General features: G+C 44.7%; 1 protein-coding gene across 2 annotated transcripts in view; it reads left to right on the top strand.

The window, feature by feature from the left end:
* The first annotated feature begins 436 nt into the window (after positions 1–436).
* LOC116976770 (metastasis-associated protein MTA1-like) overlaps positions 437–20459 on the top strand; it is an 81431-nt gene continuing 61408 nt past the window's right edge. For both annotated transcript variants that reach the window (XM_033026666.1, XM_033026665.1), the window contains exons 1-4: positions 437–560; positions 3414–3477; positions 15314–15431; positions 20310–20412. In XM_033026666.1, coding sequence (XP_032882557.1) covers positions 451–560; positions 3414–3477; positions 15314–15431; positions 20310–20412 — 395 coding nt within the window. In that variant the 5' untranslated portion in view covers positions 437–450. The remainder of the gene's footprint in view (positions 561–3413; positions 3478–15313; positions 15432–20309; positions 20413–20459) is intronic.

Genomic DNA, 20459 nt, shown 5'->3' with positions numbered 1-20459 from the left:
GGCCTTCTTTGTTTTCAGAACGTAAGTAAAACATTACCCTGCCCAGCTGACATCCACAGGCAGACGACACAAACATGGCCGATCATGTATGTTGTTGGGTGGAATTAGGCCCACTCGCAGCAACTAGTCTTCATATGGAAGACACAAGAGTCTGTAGGAAAGCTACTGGAATCATGAGCAAAAAACAGTGCTGGAGGACTCAGCAGACCAGGCAGCAACTGTGGCGGTAAAAGATACGATGACATTTGGGGTCTGAACCCTTCTTCATATGGAAGTTGACCAGTTTAGTGTGGCTGGCCTGTTTTTTTGTGATTGTGTTTATTCGTTGATCTTAGGTTGTACATTGTGTGGACTCATTTAGATATGAAAAATTGTCATTTTTTGGAAGCATGGAAGATGATTGTGTTGACCCTGTACCTTTGATATTTGACAGAGGAAGTGGAAGAGGAGATGGAAAACGCAGAACTGCAGGAGCTCTCCGAGAACGAACGGCACCAGCTGAAACATCGCGAGCTCTTCCTGTCCCGGCAGCTGGAATCCCTCCCAGCAACCCACATCAGGTAACCACGGGGCAGGGAAGCAGGGGACCTCTTCACAGAGCTGACAGCTCAGACCTGTGAATAAAAAGAAAAAGCAACTTTATTAAGGTACGAGGATAAACATTTGACAGGATCCCGAGGGGCAACTATTTCACTCCGGGTGATGAGTATATGGAACGAACTGACACAAGAGATAGTTGAGGCAGGTACTACAACAGCATTTAAAAAAACACTTGGATAGGTACATGGATAGGAAAGGTTTAGAGGGATATAGGCCAAATGCAGACAAATGGAACTAGTTTAAACGAGGCATCTTGTTCGGCATGGATGAATTGGGCCAAAGAGCCTGTTTCTATGCTTTTTGAGAACCCAGTTGATTCTCAAACTCCTTCAGAGAAGAAATCTGTTACAAACTTACCTAACCTGACCTATCAATGACTATGTCTAATGGATCCCTAAAGAGCCCCAAACATCCATAATAGACAATAGACAACAGGTGCAGGAGTAGGCCATTCGGCCCTTTGAGCCAGCACCGCCATTCAATGTGATCATGCTTGATCATCCCCTATCAGTATCCCGTTCCTGCCTTCTCCCCATATCCCCTGACCGCTATTTTTAAGAGCCCTATCTAGCTCTCTCTTGAAAGTATCCAGAGAATCTGCCTTCACCGCCCTCTGAGGTAGAAAATTCCACAGACTCACCACTCTCTGTGAGAAAAAGTGTTTCCTCGTCTCCGTTCTAAATGGCTTGCTCCTTATTCTTAAACAGTGGCCCCTGGTTCTGGTCTCCCCCAACATCGGGAACATATTTCCTGCCTCTAGCGTGTCCAAGCCCTTAACAATCTTATATGTTTCAATGAGATACCCTCTCATCCTTCTAAATTCCAGAGTGCACAAGCCCAGCTGCTCCATTCTATCAGCATATAAATGTTACATCAAAGCAGAGAAAGAAACCTGGACCTAAGGTTGACCGAGCTGCTAATTTTTTACATGGCAGAGGTACTCCCAGCTGAGTTGAACTTGCAAAATCCTGCTCATGGCCATCTTAGTATAGGGGGCATAAATGGGAGAGCTAAAAACCTATTTCCGCTCTTCCTCGTTGATTCACCTGTGAATGATGCATCAAACCATGAATGCCTTCGTCGAAATGAGCACTGTACGGTCCTTATGCAGATGAAATCCTAACTTCACACCGAGGATACCCTTTTATGGCACAACAGATGTGCTACATGGAACACAACCTGATTGCCAAGACGTTCTGTAAAATATCATCAGCTGTAGAAATGTTTAACCTCATGGGCTGGCGTGTTCCTCCCTCTACCACCACTGTCAAACCAAGTGATCAATCCTTGTTCAACAATTCTTGTTCAATTTGAGAGCAGCATCAGGTGTACCTACAGATGTGGTGCAGCTGCAACACCGTACTGTATGCGTGCTAAACAGCAACGCCAGCATTAAAATACTAATAGCAGAATTTGTGCAGTTCCAGCAATATTCTAGAAGTAGACATCATCTAGGACCGAGCAGCCCATTTGATTTTCCACCACCCTAAACATCCATTCCTTTCATCACTGAAGCACAGTTCTACAGTATTACAGCCTACAAAATGCACTGTAGTTACTCACCCAGGCTGTTTCGATAGCACAAAATGCTGGAGTAACTCAGCGGGACAGGCAGCATCAGACTGAAGAAGGATCTCGACCCAAAATGTCACCCATTCCTTCTCTCCAGAGATGCTGCCAGTCCCACTGAATTACTCCAGCATTTTGTGTCTACCTTCGATTTAAACCAGCATTTGCAGTTCTTTCCTACACTGTTTCAATTGCACCATCTAAATCGACGATCCCTACCATCAGGAAAGGGTCAGCAGATGAATGTGAAGGCCACCATGTGCAGGTTCCCTTTGAAGTTCTTAACCATCCCAACTTGCAGGCAGATTGCAGGTTCTTCATCATCACTGGCTCGAACTTCTGGAGCTCCCTCCCCAACAGTATTGTGGGATTATCCTCGCCATAGAGAATACCCACCAGTTCAAACGTCTTTCCCCAAGGCACAATACAGCCCTTGGAGCCCAATTTCAAATAACTGCCCTTTCCAGTCTGTTACAGAACCGGCCAGTTTGGATGTAATGATATCAACCTATAACATTATCTTAATTTTCTCTCTCCATAGATGCTGTCTGATCCATTGGATATTTCTGGAATCTTTATTTTAATCCATCGTTCCAGCAACTGCAATGTTTTGTATTTCATACTTCCAGCAAGTTTTTTCCTCTCCCATCTGTTCACATTTATCTCTTCTTTAAACCTCCTCCATACAGCTGTCTTCAACAGGCATTATCACCCTCTCCAGCGAGCACCACAAGTGTCATTTAATCTCCCTCGGCCTCCACTGTATCACAGATGTTCGCTTTGTTCTCTACACTCCTCTTCCTTCTCCGCAACATCTAATGCATTTGATTTCTTAGCTTTCATGATTGGTGTTTGGCCTGAAAATGTAACGTGTTTCTTTTTTTCACAGATGCTGCCTGACCTACTGAGAGTTCCCTGCATTTTCTGTTTCCATTTCAGATTTTCACCAGCTGTAGTTATTCACTTTGGCCATTACGTCAGTTTAGTGACGATGATTGAGAGATGAATGTAAGCCCGCAGTCTGGGGGACAGCTTCACAACTTGGAATATAATCTTTGGGAGGGGAGATGGAGCATCTCATCTGAGCAACGCATCTTTAAGAGTGCAGGACTACACTCAAGACAGTTTAGATACATTGTCAGTCTTTGAGTAGGGCTCAAACCCAAGGTTTTCCATCATTTGAGGGAGGGAATTAAACTTTTCGATCTGAAACTTTTACTAACACCTTTTCAATTCCCTTCCAGGGGTAAGTGCAGTGTTACACTGCTAAATGAAACAGAGTTGCTATTGTCCTATCTGGAACGCGAGGTAAGAATCAGTTTTGGCAAGCATTTGTCATCTGTCAGGTTTTAATTTGTTTTTTTGTATTAATGCCCAGCATCTCTTTGCTAATCTTGTCTTGTATTGCCTTTGGGCATCATGCCATCTTACACTGAACTACATCATTCATTGGGTGTGGACCTGACCCTCAGTACTCTGGTCTTGGGTAGGTTGGTGGCTATGGTTACGTAGCTTTCAGCAAAGCGGGGGGGGATGTGTGCAGGTTTCCACATCCGATTGCTTTTTCAAGTCCGCTGTTTGAAAGTCTGTGTGTGTTTTACTGAGTGTATGTTGGAAGGAACTTCATTAAGGTTCTGCGAAGGACACATCATTTTGTGATGCAACTGTAAGACAAAGAAGTTTATGTTCAAATGATAAATTTGAGTTCAGTTCACGTTTTCTTATTGCTACATGATAGTTAATAGTATTGCAGTTAATTTACCCAACTAATAGTGTGTTCTGGACCATGGCTCAAAAGACATTGGAACATTTAAATTTAAGTAATTAAATCCTTTTGATCTAATCTCAGGAACAGTCAGCATGAAACTAAATGGCAACAGGTTCATTTAGCAATCTTCACTAAATGCCGTTGAGTTCACTCATGTCCTTGGTAGAAGGAAATCTGCCATTCCATAATCTGGCCTACATGTGCCTCCAGACCCAACAATGTGCTTGGCTCAAGTGCTGGGCAGTTCAGGGGCTATAAATGGTGGCATTGCCAGTGACGTTCACTTCCCATGAATGAGTACATTAAAAAATAGATGCACCTGTCGTACAAGCTGCATGCCAGCCTCCTTGTTTGCACATGCCAGCTTTGTGCACATAGCTCTGTGTTTGCACGCATGCATTTATTTAAGTTCAGTATGCGGACACGAGCACGTTTATATATGTGTGTTATAACCACATGGATCCTCCCATATCGGGTGACCTGTCAGTGCCAACTGTCGAGCAACACAACGGCTTGGGTTAAGTAACCACTGTGCCGTTGGAGATGTGGGACAACAGTAAAGTGGGAAAACACGTTTTCATTTTCCTCACCTCACATATTTTTGTAAGTTTCTGATATTTCACCTTCAGGGCCACCCTGCTTATTGATAATGTTACACCTGATCCTGATATTACGACTATTGGCCTGCTGGGCCTGCGGTGAACACCACACAGTATCAACATTGTGCCCTGGCCGCTGGTGACCAAGGCTGGATTTTCCTGTCTTGAGTGATTGGGCTTGAATTACAGGCAGAGGTTGGATAAGCGGGGACTTTTTCCTTTTTTGAGTGAAGAAGGCTAAGGGATGACCTTATTGAGGTGTACAAGATCATGAGGGGCACGTATAAGTGAACTTTCAGAGTCTTTTTCCCCCAAGGAAGAGGATTCTAAAACTTTAGGGCATAGGCTTGAGGTAAGAGGGGAGAGATTAGGGAAGGACTTCAGGCGCAACATTTTCACTGGGAGGATATAAGCGGACACATTTACGACTTTCAACTATTACTTTACGACTATGTATGGATAGGAAGGGTTTAGAAGACTATGGGCCAATTGGGACTAGCTCAGTTTGCCAATTTGGTCAGCATGGATGAGATAGGCCAAGGGCCTCTTTCCGTGAATTCCACAGGTTCTTTCACTGCCTCAAAGCTACAGTGGCAGGGTTCAGTCACGACCCCCTGGTGCTGATTGTATTCAGTAGGCAAACTCTCCCTGTGATCATGGCCGTTTCCTTTGGGTACTGTGGCATCCTCCTATATCCTAAATGTGAGTTGCTTGGTGGAATAATTGGTTGCTTTAAATTGCTCCTCACGTGAAGGTGAGTGGTGGAATCAGGACGGAACTGAGGAACGTGGTTGAATAAAAAGGGATGAGAGAGGATGAAAGTATATTAGTACTGGATGGTTGGCATGGACATTGGGCCGAAGAGCCTATCTCTCTCCCCATGGGATCCATGGGAAAGTTGGGAGCTCCATGCAGATAAATGCAACCAGCAATGGTAAACGGCAGGAATTCACTCTGTGTTGGGGCTGGAGGAGCCTATACCCATCAAGTCACCTAATTTCAACTGAAGGGAACATGTAGGGTCTCCCCCTTGCAAGATTGTCAGTCCTCTCCAACACAAGAGACAGATGGGAGAGAATTATTAAGGTATTATGCTGCAAGATTGTCAGTCCTTTCCTCTAACACAAGAGACAGATAGAAGAGAGTTATTGAGGTATTACGCTGCCAAATGCACACTTCAAAAGCAATTTCCCCGACACAATGCAAATGAATATTGTGTTCTGTTTGGATAATCATCCATTTCTATTTTACTCTCGGTATTCTCCGTTCATCCTTCCTTTATAATGATTCGAACGTTTTCCCTACGACAGATACTAGGTGAATCAGCCAGATTTATTCTTTAAATCTTAGCGATGGCTTGTTTACAATCATATCTTTTAACCTAATTTCACAGCCTTTCATTGCCCACTGATATCTCATAGCTTCCCTGATTATTTTATTTAAAGTTAAGACCCTAATTTTAAATTGAACTATGTCACTGTTTTAATTGTGATATAAAACTCCATCACATCACTATTCCCCAAGGGTTTTTTCCCCTGTAAGGTTATGAATTTATCCTTTCTTTTGGACAATCAAAATGTGCTGTTCCCTTCACTAATTCCTCAATCTACTGCTCTGGAAGATTCTTCCCTTATTCAGTGCATGACTACATCCTCTCACAAGGATTTCTACAGTAAAGCAAAAAATGCTGGAAATGCTTAGTAGGCCAGGCACCATCGATGGAAAGAGAAACAGACTTACTGTTTCGGGTCAAAGACCCTTCAGCAGAACAGGGAAATAAATACTCCACACCTGGAGTATTGTGTGCAGTTTTGGTCTCCTAATTTGAGGAAGGACATTCTTGCTATTGAGGGAGTACAGCGTAGGTTTACAAGGTTAATTCCCGGGATGGCGGGACTGTCATATGCTGAGAGAATAGAGCGGCTGGGCTTGTATACTCTGGAATTTAGAAGGATGATAGGATATCTTATTGAAACATATAAGATTATTAAGGATTTGGACACGCTAGTGGCAGGAAACATGTTCCTGATATTGGTGGAGTCCAGAACCAGGGGCTACAGTTTAAGAATAAGGGGTAAGCCAATTAGGGTGGAGACGAGAAAACACTTTTTGACACAGAGAGTGGTGAGTCTGTGGAATTCTCTGCCTCAGAGGGCGGTGGAGGCCGGTTCTCTGGATACTTTCAAGAGAGAGCTAGACAGGGCTCTTAAAGATTGTGGAGTCAGGGGATATGGGGAGAAGGCAGGAACGGGGTACTGATTGTGGATGATCAGCCATGATCACAGTGAATGGCGGTGCTAGATCAAAGGGCCGAATGGCCTACTGCACCTATTGTCTATTGAGTAGAAGGTGGAGGAGAAAGGGAAGTATCTCTGATAAGATGAGGCCAGGATTGTTCTGGGCATTAGTAGTCAACAAGGTCATCAGTTTGAAGGGTTATTGGGGGATTTAGAGAGGGAAATTCTGAATAAAGAGCATAAAATCTGTAAAATGGAGGGCAGCTGGAGAACGAGAATGCAAAGAAATGTAGAAGCTGTAAAACACAGAGCTGAAGAATAAGCTCAGCAGCCCAGGCTGTGCTAATAGAAAAAAGCAAACTCACAGATAAGTTCCGATATCTTTTTAATATATAAAACTCTCGCCCCATCCGTCCGGCTGGCGTCCGGATCCCTTTCTGCCTTTCGATTCATTCCCGCCGTGCGATGTCACAATGCCCGATGCTCGCAGATGTCCAATCGCAATGCCCGACGCTCGCAGACGTCCAATCGGAATGGATCCATTTACATGTACGGCTTCCGGCCGCATTTCTTCCTTTGATTCCCTGCAACTCCGAAACCAGACCCAGAATCGCCGACGTCTTTTCCATTTCGGTAGAGATTTCACTTTTCTTTCTAAGTATCCGCTCCTCATTACATTTCGTCGTGTTTAAGTACACGTTTTTAATCAAATCCTTCACCCCCCCCCCCCCCCCCCCCCAATATTTCAAAAATAAACTGGCTTCTCACCCATAGAATCAGCCCCAGCCCCAGCCCCTGCTGAACGTTCCATCGTGTGATGTCACAATGCCTGATGCTGACAGATGTCCAATCGGAATGGATTTATTTACATATGCCTTTGCAGGAGCCCCAGCCCCTGGTGAACGTTCCATCGTGTGATGTCACAATGCCCAATGCTCAAATACATTGTTGCCATAGAGGGAGTACAGAGAAGGTTCACCAGACTGATTCCTGGGATGTCAGGACTTTCATATGAATAAAGACTGGATAGACTCGGCTTGTACTCGCCAGATTTTACAAGATTGGGGGGGGATCTTATAGAAACTCCTGATTACATTTTGTCGTGTTTATGTACACATTTTTAATCAAATCCTCCCCCCCCCCCCACCAAATATTAAAAAAAATACTGGCATCTCACCCATAGAATCAGCACCAGACTCGGTTTGTAATCGCTAGATTTTAGAAGATTGAGGGGGTATCTTATAGAAACTTACAAAATTCTTTAGGGGTCCACCACTCCCCCTGTCCCTCTTCCACCACTCCTGCTACCCCTCTCCCCCCCCCCCCCCCCCCCCCCCCCTCCCTCCCTCCCTCCCTCCCTCCCCACTCTTCCACTTCTCTCTCCCCCCACCCCTCTCCCCCTCCCATCCCACTCTCCCCCTCCCTCCACACTCTTCCCCCTCTCCCTCCTCATTCCCTTACCGGGCACAGTCTCTGTCTTTAAGAAGGAACTACAGATGCTGGAAAATCGAAGGTAGACATAAAAAAAGCTGGATAAACTCAGCGGGTGCGGCAGCATCTATGGAGCGAATTGAATGGTCAACGTTTTTGACCGAAACCCGGAAGAAGGGTTTCGGCCAAAAACGTTGCCCTTTTCCTTCGGTCCATAGATGCAGCTGCACCTGCTGAGTTTATCCAGCTTTTTTGATGTTGTACCAGCCTCTCTCTCTCTCTCTGTCCTTTTCTCTTCTCTCGACTCATGCACGCCCGCTCCAACCCCTCCCCCCCCCCCTTCACCTCTCTCCCCCATCCTCTTCACCCCCCCCCCCCCATCCCCCTCTCCGTCTCCACCCTCCTCCTCCCCTTCCTCACAAAATATTTTTTGTGGGGGCGGGTCCTCAGTGTGTGTGAATGTTTGTGGAGGCGGCCACGCGCTCTCCATTCAAGAAGACGCTCATCTGTTTGTGGAGGCGCGTGCTTAGTATGTGACCAAAGATCTTATAGCGGAGCACTCCCCCCCCCCCCCCCCCCCCTTTGGTGCAGGAGGCGCGCGCAACATCTGAACTCTCAGCAATTATTCGATTTCTTCACTAACCGTCATTCTGACTTTGCTTGTGAAGAGAAAAGTCCTGAATTGCATTTGTCTGATGCAGGAAGATTGTTCCCGATGTTGGGGAAGTCCAGGACAAGCGGGTCACAGTTTAAGGATAAAGGGGAAATCCTTTAGTACTGAGATGAGGAAAACATTTTTCACACAGATAGAGGTGAGTCTCTGGAACTCTCTGCCACAGAAGGTAATTGAGGCCAGTTCATTGGCTATATTTAAGAGGGAGTTAGATGTGGCCCTTGTGGCTAAAGGGATCAGGGGGTATGGAGAGAAGGCAGGTACAGGATACTGAGTTGGATGATCAGCCATGATCATATTGAATGGTGGTGCAGGCTCGAAGGGCCGAATGGCCTACTCCTGCACTTAATTTCTATGCTTCTATGTTTCCCTCTCATCACCCCTCTCCCTCTCCCACCCATCCCTCTCTCCACCACGCCCCTTCCCTCTCTACCACCACCCCCTTCCCCCTACCCCTCTGTCCCTCTTTCACCACTCCCCCTACCCCTCCCTCCCCACTCTTCCACTTCTATCCCCTTACCCCACGCCTCTCCCACCCCCACCTCTCTCTCTTCCCCTCCCTTCCCCTCTCTCCCCCACCCCTTCCCCTACCCCTCTGTCCCTCTTCCACCACTCCCCCGTCTCTCTTCCTCCACTCCCGCTACCCCTCCCCCTCCCCACTCTACCACTTCTCTCCCCCTTCTCTCCTCCCCCTCTCCCTCTCCTCACCCCTCTCCCTCTCCAACCCCTCTCTCCCCCACCCCCCTTCCCTCTCTACCCCACCCCCTTCCCTCTCCCCCCACCCCCTTCCCCCTATCCCTCTGTCCCTCTTCCATCACTCCCCCTACCCCCCTCCTCCTCCCTCCCCACTCTTCCACTTCTCTCCCCCTTCCCCTCCACTCTCCCTCCCCACTCTTTGCCCTCTCTCCCCCCACCCCTCCCTCCCTCCCTCCTCCCCATCTTCCCCATCCCCCCTCCCCCACATCTCTCTCCCCATCTCTCACCCCCTACCCCGCTCTCCTTTCCCTCCCAAATCTATCCCGTTTCCTCCTCCTCCTCTCCCCTCCCTCCCCTCTTCTCACCCACCCCCCCCCCCCGCAAACGCCGTTGGGGAAACAGACCCAACGGGTCTGCACTTGGTCTAGTAGACAATAAAAGTTACCCTAACTTGCAGAATTCGATATTGGATCTGGAAGGCTGCAACATGCCCCGTCAGTAGATGAGGTGTTGTTCCTCAGGTTTACTATGGGTCCCATTGTAACCATGCAGGAGGGTACAGGTAAAGATAGCGTGGGATGGGGAACTGGTGACTGACAAAAGTAAGCTCCGGGCTGCCCCAATGGACAAAACCATCACTCAATCTACCTTCCTCCAACATAGAGGAGACCACATTGTGAACACCAAATCCTGTCTACTAGTTTAGAAGAAGTACATGTGAATTGCTGCTTCACCTGGAAAGACTGGATCCCTGGAAGGTGGGATGGGAAGTGGTAAAACAGAAACATAGAAAATAGGTGCAGGATTAGGCCATTTGGCCCTTCGAGCCTGCATCGCCATTCAATATGATCATGGCTGATCATCCAACTCAGTATCCTGTATCTGCCTTCTCTCCATACCCCCTGATCCCTTTAGCCACAAGGGCCACATCTAACTCCCTCTTAAATATAGTCAATGAACTGGCCTCAACTACCTTCTGTGGCAGGGAATTCCAGAGATTCACCACTCTCTGTGTGAAAAATGTTTTTCTCATCTCGGTCCTAAAAGATTTCCCCCTTATCCTTAAACTGTGACCCCTTGTTTTGGAAGGACAGTTGTTACATAATTTTAAAGAACGATCAGTTCTTCAGACTGGGGAATATTGTGCCACAGAGGTCTCCTGTCAGTACTGGGGCCACTGTTTTTCTTAATATATATTAATAACTTAAGCTTGGGTGTCCAGAGAAAAACTTCCAAATCTGCAGATGACATGAAAATTAAATGTGAATCAAGCAGTGAGTTAGATAGTAATAGACGTAAGAGGATCCAGTGGGATGGGTGGACATGTGGCAGGAGAAGTTTAAATTAGATTTTTGTAGGAATAACAAGGATATAGAATATACAATATTAAGAGTTACATAAACAGTATAGAAACATAGAAACATAGAAAATAGGTGCAGGAGTAGGCCATTCGGCCCTTCGAGCCTGCACCGCCATTCAATATGATCATGGCTGATCATCCAACTCAGTATCCTGTACCCGCCTTCTCTCCATACCCCCTGATCCCTTTAGCCACAAGGGCCACATCTAACTCCCTCTTAAATATAGCCAATGAACTGGCAGAGAATTCTGTGGCAGAGAATTCCAGAGATTCACCACTCTCTGTGTGAAAAATGTTTTTCTCACCTCGGAACTAAAAGATTTCCCCCTTATCCTTAAACTGTGACCCCTTGTTCTGGACTTCCCCAACATCGGGAACAATCTTCCTGCATCTAGCCTGTCCAACCCCTTAAGAATTTTGTAAGTTTCTATAAGATCCCCCCTCAATCTTCTAAATTCTAGTGAGTACAAACCGAGTCTATCCAGTCTTTCTTCATATGAAAGTCCTGACATCCCAGGAATCAGTCTGGTGAACCTTCTCTGTACTCCCTCTATGGCAAGAATGTCCTTCCTCAGATTAGGAGACCAAAACTGTACGCAATACTCCAGGTGTGGTCTCACCAAGACCCTGTACAACTGCAGTATAACCTCCCTGCTCCTATACTCAAATCCTTTGGCTATGAATGCTAACATACCATTCGCCTTCTTCACTGCCTGCTGCACCTGCATGCCTACTTTTAATGACTGGTGTACCATGACACCCAGGTCTCGTTGCATCTCCCCCTTTCCTAATCGGCCACCATTCAGATAATAGTCTACTTTCCTGTTTTTGCCACCAAAGTGGATAACCTTACATTTATCCACATTATACTGCATCTGCCATGCATTTGCCCACTCACCCAGCCTATCCAAGTCACCTTGCAGCCTCCTAGCATCCTCCACACAGCTAACACTGCCCCCCAGCTTCGTGTCATCCGCAAATTTGGAGATGTTGCATTCAATTCCCTCGTCCAAATCATTAATATATATCGTAAATAGCTGGGGTCCCAGCACTGAGCCTTGCGGTACCCCACTAGTCACAGCCTGCCATTGTGAAAAGGACCCATTTACTCCTACTCTTTGCTTCCTGTCTGCCAGCCAGTTCTCTATCCACATCAATACTGAACCCCCAATACCGTGTGCTTTAAGTTTGTATACTAATCTCATATGTGGGACCTTGTCGAAAGCCTTCTGAAAGTCCAGATATAACACATCCACTGGTTCTCCCTTAGCCACTCTACTAGTTACATCCTCGAAAAATTCTATAAGATTCGTCAGACATGATTTACCTTTCGTAAATCCATGCTGACTTTGTCCAATGATTTCACCACTTTCCAAATGTGCTGCTATCCCATCTTTAATAGCTGACTCTAGCAGTTTCCCCACTACCGATGTTAGACTAACTGGTCTGTAATTCCCCGTTTCTCTCTCCCTCCCTTTTTAAAAAGTGGGGTTACATTAGCTACCCTCCAATCCTCAGGAACTACTCCAGAATCTAAAGAGTTTTGAAAAATTATCACTAATGCATCCACTATTTCTGGGACTACTTCCTTAAGTACTCTGGGATGCAGCCTATCTGGCCCTGGGGATTTATCGGCCTTTAATCCATTCAATTTACCTAACACCACTTCCCGGCTAACCTGGATTTCACTCAGTTCCTCCATCTCATTTGACCCCCGGTCCCCTGCTATTTCCGGCAGATTATGTATGTCTTCCTTAGTGAGGACAGAACCAAAGTAGTTATTCAATTGGTCTGCCATGTCCTTGATCCCCATGATCAATTCACCTGTTTCTGACTGCAAGGGACCTACATTTGTTTTAACTAATCTTTTTCTCTCCACATATCTATAAAAGCTTTTGCAGTCAGTTTTTATGTTCCCTGCCAGTTTTCTTTCATAATCTATGTTCCCTTTCCTAATTAAGCCCTTTGTCCTCCTCTGCTGGACTGAATTTCTCCCAGTCCTCTGGTAGGCTGCTTTTTCTGGCTAATTTGTACGCTTCATCATTTGTTTTGATACTATCCCTGATTTCCCTTGTTATCCACGGATGCACTACCTTCCCTGATTTATTTTTTTGCCAAACTGGGATGAACAATTGTTGTAGTTCATCCATGCAGTCTTTAAATGCCTTCCATTGCATATCCACCGTCAACCCATTAAGAATCAATTGCCAGTCTGTCTTGGCCAATTCACGTCTCATACCCTCAAAGTTACCTTTCTTTAAGTTCAGAACCCTTTCTGAATTAACAATGTCATTCTCCAACCTAATGAAGAACTCAACCATATTATGGTCACTCTTGCCCAAGGGGCCACGCACAACAAGACTGCTAACTAACCCTTCCTCATTACTCAATACCCAATCTAGAATAGCCTGCTCTCTCGTTGGTTCCTCTACATGTTGGTTTAGAAAACTATCCCGCATACATTCCAAGAAATCCTCTTCCTCAGCACCCGTGCCAATTTGATTCACCCAATATATATGTAGATTGAAGTCACCCATTATAACTGTTTTACCTTTGTTGCACGCATTTCTAATTTCCTGTTTGATGCCATCCCCAACTCCGCTACTACTGTTAGGTGGCCTGTACATAACTCCCACTAGCGTTTTCTGCCCCTTAGTGTTTCGCAGCTCTACCCATATCGATTCCACATCCTCCAAGCTAATGTCCTTCCTTTCTATTGCGTTAATCTGCTCTCTAACCAGCAACGCTACCCCACCTCCTTTCCCTTTCTGTCTATCCCTCCTGAATATTGAATATCCCTGGATGTTCAGCTCCCAGCCTTGGTCACCCTGGAGCCATGTCTCCGTGATCCCAACTATATCATAGTCATTAATAGCTATCTGCACATTCAACTCATCCACCTTATTACGAATGCTCCTTGCATTGAGACACAAAGCCTTCAGGCTTGTTTTTACCACACTCTTACCTATTATACAATTATGTTGAAAAGTGGCCCTTTTTGATTTTTGCCCTGGATTTGTCTGCTTGCCACTTTTACTTTTCACCTTGCTACCCTACCCTCATTTTACACCCCTCTGTCTCTCCGCTCACACATTTAAGAAACCCTTTCCCTTTAACTCCACCCTCAACTATCCCATTTGACACCCCACCCCCCTTATTCAGTTTAAAACCACCTGTGTAGCAGTGGCAAACCTGCCTGCCAGAATGCTGGTCCCCCACCTGTTAAGATGCAATCCGTCCCTTTTGTATGATCTGTGTATGTGCATAATTCATTAGAAGTGCTAGGGCTTGCTGAGAAAGTAGTTAAATAGGTGTTTGGGGTCCAGAACTTTATTTTTAAAAAAGAGTGTACTCTGAAGAATGGTCCTAATCCAATACGTTACCTGTCCATTTCCGCCGCAGATTATGTCTGACTGCTGAGTTCCTCTCGCATTTTGTGTTTTGTTCAATTCTGGGCATTACTGTTTAGGAGACAAGGTGCAGAATAGATTTACCCATCCTTATCTCTGTGTCTCCCTCTCTCCTGACTTTCAGTCCGAAGGTCACAACCCGAAATCTCACCCATTCCTTCTATTCAGAGACGCTGCCTGTCCTGTTGAGTTACTCCACCATTTTGTGTCTATCTTTACTGCAATAGTTAGTTTGTCTAGTTTCTTGTCCTGTGTACCGAGATACTGTGAAAAGCTTTTTGTTGTGTGCTATCCAGTCAGCAGAAAGACAATGCATGATTACAATCGAGCCAATAGTTCCAGGAGTGAGTGACTTCAGTTACTTGGATAGATTAAATAAGATGGAATGCATTTTCATTGGAATAGAGGATGTTTAGAGAGAACCTAAAAGATATCTAAAATCAGGAAAAGTATAAAAAAAGTCAGAGTAGTTAAAAACAGTTCCCACGAGTGGTTCAAGAACCAGAGAAAGGTGACGGAAGAGGAAGCTTTCTTCTGTAACAGGTGGTTCAGATATGTAGTGTGCTGCAATGGAGTGGATACTGGACGCTGATTCAAGCACAGTTTCAATTGGGAACCAGATAAGTACTTGAAAGAGGGGAAAAAAAGTAAAACTGGTGAGAAGACAGTGGAGTGGAATATTATCGCATGGAGTTAGCATGATGTTGATGGGCTAAATGGCCCCTACATGTTGAGATGGAATGAGCTATGTTCACAGTTAACCCTGGTCTGGAAACTAAAATACGAAAATGTTGCCCAACATATGTCCAAACAAGGAAACCAATAAATACACACAACTGGTTTTGAAGTTGAAGTTACTGAACACTGGGGTCATTGTTTATTGAGACATATTAGTTTTTTAAATGTGACAGTCAGGCAAACCTTGACGGAGTTTACAGTGAATGATCTCTCTTTAATTCCTTCCCTCCAGGATACATTTTTTTATTCACTCGTCTACGATCCGCAGCTGAAGACGCTTCTGGCAGATAAGGGAGAGATTCGTGTCGGCCCCCAATACCAGGCAGACATCACTGACTTGATGAAAGAAGGTTAGTGAGTTTAACACGCAAACACAGCACACTCGTGGTTGGGCCCACAACTGTGTCAAAACATTTGTCAGCTCCAAGGCAGCCTGGCTCACTGAGAGAACTAACCACGTGGAGTTAATCCTCAAGAAATTAAACTGGGAGGAATTATTTTTCCTGCTTGCTTCATCAAAAACTTAGCTTTAAACCTAGAGTCTCCTAACAACCAGTTAAACCCCACTGCCATAAGTCATAAGGTCATAAGTGATAGGATTGAATTAGGCCATTCGCCCCATCAAGTCTACTCCGCCATTCAATCACGGCTGATCTATCGCTCCCTCCTAACCCCATTCTCCTGTCTTCTCCCGAATCTATCTCTGCCTTAAAAATATCCACTGACTTGGCCTCCACAGCCTTCTCGCCGTCACGAAGAATCTCTTCTGAAGCCTCCCCAAGTTGTTGTACAATGTATGCTATTTGCAGCCTTATAAACATCCCTGTAAAAATCTGCTGTCACCTCTTTGCTCTGTTTCCCTTGTTGTATAATCTGCATTTGAGATACATAACCTCTTGGTTCAGTGTAAATGGGCAATCCCACAAGTAGACCTCAAGTCCCTTGTAATCAGGAGTTCACCGTACCAGGTTTGAGGATGATTTGACATGGATTGTGGTAGGGATTGTAACAGCGAACACACCTCGTAAAATCTCCTGTGCACTTCACCTATTCCCTGGAAATGAGTATGATAGACACTTCCCTTGGCTAATTTATCATATATGAAATATATAAAGAAACAGTAACATTTTAAGTTAATGCAAAGGTTTTTCACAAAGCCCTCCATCAAAATGTCCCTGTTATCAAACAAAGAACAGAGAACAGTACTGCATAGGAACAGGCCCTTAGGCCTACAATGTCCATGCTGAGCACGATGCCAGGTTAAACTAATCTTCTCTGCCTGCATGTGATCCATATCTCTGCATCCCTTGCATATCCATCACAAAGTTTTCCTGATCAGCTGTTTTTTCTCGTCGGTCACACTACTCATCTCCCCCATTCCCCCAACAGTTGGTCTGTTTGTGTTACATCATTTTCATGTTTACAACTCCATAGTCTACCTCGCACTTTCCAGAGAGTGGCTGGTGAAGTTGGCCATCAAGTTAGAAATAGCCCATGATAGAGTGTGAGTTACCCGTACTCTGCTTATGCACAGGGCAATATGTGCAAGTGCCTGACTTTTATTTTGCTAACTATTGCATTTCTCAGCTGTAGCGCAAAACATGAAGTGAAGTAGGGAGAGAGGTATTGCTGGGGTAAATCTGTCCTTTGGGGTTGGTACAGTATGCAAGGGTAGGTCAAACGCCAATAGGCAATATATAGCTGGAGAGTGCAGCACAATGCAAGGAGATTGGACTTCACAAGTTATAGGAACAGAATTAGGCCATTTGGCTCATCAAGCCTACTCTGCCATTCAATTATGGCTGATCTATCTTTCACTCTCAACCCCATTCTCCTGCCTTCTCCCCACAACCCCTGACACACGTACTAATTAAGAATCTGCCAATTCCTGCCTTAAAAATTAATTCCATTGACTTCGCCTCCACAGCTTTCTATGGCAAAGAATTCCACAGTTTCATCACCCTCTGACTAAAGAAATTCCTGCTCATTTCCTTTCTAAAGGTTGTGCGTGCGGTTGAGTTAATAGGCTACTCCAGGGATTAAATATCTGAAAGTTTATTCATGTTTTTCTTTCCCCAGATGCTGTTTACCTCACTGAGTATTTCCAGCAAAATAATTTTTTAATAAGATTTCCGAATGTCTGCCACGGATATGGCTAATTCTTTCAGTTGGGAGCACTTATGCTCGAACTCAAAAATAATTAATTGGCAGTGAAGTGCCTAAGGTTTCACAGGCACGTTTCAGGTCAAATCAAAAAGCCCGTCTAAAGCAAAAGAAAACATAAAACACAAGAAACGGGAGCAGGATAGAATGTTTGGCCCTTCTGGAGAAAATAAACTTAAAGACTTAGTGGGTTTGGGAATGTTAGAAGACACTGAATAATTAGATAAGATTATTATGAAAAAAAAAGCCCAGGATTCTACACTGATGGAGTAAGCTTTTTTTTTTACTATGATTTAGAAGAATGAGAGATCGCACTGGAAGATGGAAAATTCACATAACACTCGACAACCTGATCAACTCAATATCATATTCCTGCTGTCTCCCTATACCGCTTAATGCCATTTGTGTCAAGTAATCTGTATCTCTCCTTAAATATATTCAGTGACTTCTTGGCCCCCATAGCATTCAGTGTATTGTAGAATTCCCAAGCTTCTTTGCTTCCAAGTGAAGATATTTCTCCTTAAGTCGGTCCGAAATGGCTTACCCAGGTAAATTAAGACTCCTGGTTTTGGATCCCCCGAGCTTGAAGAAACTTTCTCCCTATCCAAGCCCACAATTTCTTCCTGCTTCTCTGGCCCATTTACGTTTCACTGCTTTCTCAGCTCGTTCTTTGACCAAATAACATAATCTCACAGGTCACTGCTCTAACTTTCATCCAACAGTTAACCGTCCAATCTCCGATCCTGCTTGCAAATTCCTTGAGCCACTCACAGTGCCCTCCATAATGTTTGGGACAAAGACCCATCATTTGTATATTTGCCTCTATACTCCACAATTTGAGATTTGTAATAGAAAAAAAATCACATGTGGTTAAAGTGCACATTGTCAGATTATAATAAAGACAATTTTTATATATTTTGGTTTCACCATGTTGAAATTTCAGCAGTGTTTATACATAGCCCCCCGATTTTAGGGCACCATAATGTTTGGGACACGGCAATGTCATGTAAATGAAAGTAGTTATCTTTAGTATTTGTTGCATATCCTTTGCATGCAATGACCGTTTGTAGTCTGCGATTCCTGGACATCACCAGTTGCTGGGTGTCTTCTCTGGTGATGCTCTGTCGGCCTGTATTGCAGCCATCTTTACTTTATGCTTGTTTTGGGGGCTAGTCCCCTTCAGTTTTCTCTCCTGCATATAAAAGGCATGCCCAATTGTGTCCAGGTCGGGTGATTGACTTGGCCACTCAAGAATTGAACATTTTTTAGCTTTGAAAAACTCCTTTGTTGCCTTAGCAGTATGTTTCGGATCATTGTCTTGCTGTGGAATGAACCGCCAGCCAATGAGTTTTGAGGCATTTGTTTGAACTTGAGCTGATAGGATGTGTCTATACACTTCAGAATTCATTATGTTACTACCATCAGCAGTTGTATGATCAATTAAGATAAGTGAGCCAGTTCCTTCAGCAGCAATACATGCCCAGGCCATAACACCCCCACCACCGTGTTTCACAGATGAGGTGGAATGCTTTGGATCTTGGGCATTTCCTTCTCTCCATACTTTGCTCTTGCCATCACTCTGATATAAGTTAAGGGCCTGTCCCATTTAGGCAATTTTTTTCGGCGACTAGGCTGTCGCCACATTGTCGCGGGGTTACGCATGTATGGTGAATTCCATTGGCGACTACCTACGTCAACCGGCAACTGAATTGTCTTCAGTTGTCACCGACAGGATCGTAGCTTGTGGACGTAGGTTGACTTTGGTTGTCATAGGTTGTTGTATGTGTTGTCGTAGGTTGTCATAGATGTGGTCGTAGGTGGACGTCCTAAGTCGCGAAGAATTGGGTCGGCGGTTGTCGTAGATTGACGTAATTTGACATCAACTAAGTTGTAGGTTGTCCTAGTCATTGTCGTGGGGGGGGTCCAGTCACCGGTTTTTCGGCAACCTGCTACGACTGTGACTGTCGCTGGCAGTCACCGAAAACAAAATCGCCTGTGGGACAGGCCCTATATTAATCTTTGTCTCATCTGTCCACAAGACCTTTTTCTAGAATTGTGGTTGCTCTTTTAAGTGCTTCATAGCAAATTAACCTGGCCATCCTATTTTTGCGGCTAACCAGTGTTTTGCATCTTGCAGTGTAGTCTCTGTATTTCTGTTCATGAAGTCTTCAGCGGACAGTGGTCATTGACAAATCCACACCTGACTCCTGAAGAATGTTTCTGATCTGTCAGACAGGTGTTTGGGGATTTTTCTTTATTATAGAGAGAATTCTTCTGTCTTCAGCTGTGGAGGTCTTCCTTGGCCTGCCAGTCACTTTGCGATTAGTAAGCTCACCAGTGCTCTCTTTTTTCTTAATGACGTTGCAAACAGTTAATTGTGGTAAGCCTAAGGTTTGGCTGATGTCTCTAACAGTTTTATTATTGTTTCTCAGTCTCATAATGGCTTCTTTAACTTTCATTGGCACAACTTTGGTCCTCATGTTGACAATCAGCAATAAACATTTCCAAATGTGATGGAAAGACTGGAGGAAAGACTAGGTGCTGAGAGCTCTCTTATACCTGCATTAAGGAGGCAATTAAACACACCTGAGCCTGTGAAGCCATGTGTCCCAATCATTTCCATGCTGTAATTGTTATACGGTGTTATGGTTATGGTGCCCTAAAATGGGGGGACTATGTATAAACATAGTTGCAACTTCTACATGGTGAAACCAAAATGATTAAATAATGGTCTTTTATAAAGTCTGACAATGTACATTTTAACCACATGTGATTTAAAAAAAAAAATTTACATTTTAAAATTGGAGCATCCAATGTTCTTACGTTCTTAAGTCGTAAACTCGGAAGCAAAGTATGAGATGCTGTTCCTCCAGTTTGCACGTGGATGGTTGCAGATTGCCCCTTGATTGCACAAGGAAAATTACCTGCTCCTTTACTGGCTTCTTAACAATTTAACTGATTTTTATTTTGCAAATGTCCCATATAATGCCTGATCCCACTGTTATTTTGCTGCCATCTCTTTGTGCTGGATGGGTATCCTCACTGTTGGGTCTCTCACATTACAGGAGAGGAAGACGGAAGAGATCAGTCTGAAATGGAAGCCAAGGTCTGGGACTGGGACATTCCACTGACAGACAAGCAGATTGACCAGTTCCTCGTCGTTGCTCGGTGAGCTGCTGATCAGAGCTGTTTATCACACTGTGGCACGGTTTTGA

This window comes from Amblyraja radiata, chromosome 9 (assembly GCF_010909765.2).
Source record: "Amblyraja radiata isolate CabotCenter1 chromosome 9, sAmbRad1.1.pri, whole genome shotgun sequence".
In the NCBI taxonomy this organism is placed as follows: Eukaryota; Metazoa; Chordata; class Chondrichthyes; order Rajiformes; family Rajidae; genus Amblyraja; species Amblyraja radiata.
This window is presented reverse-complemented; position numbering and strand designations above follow the sequence as displayed.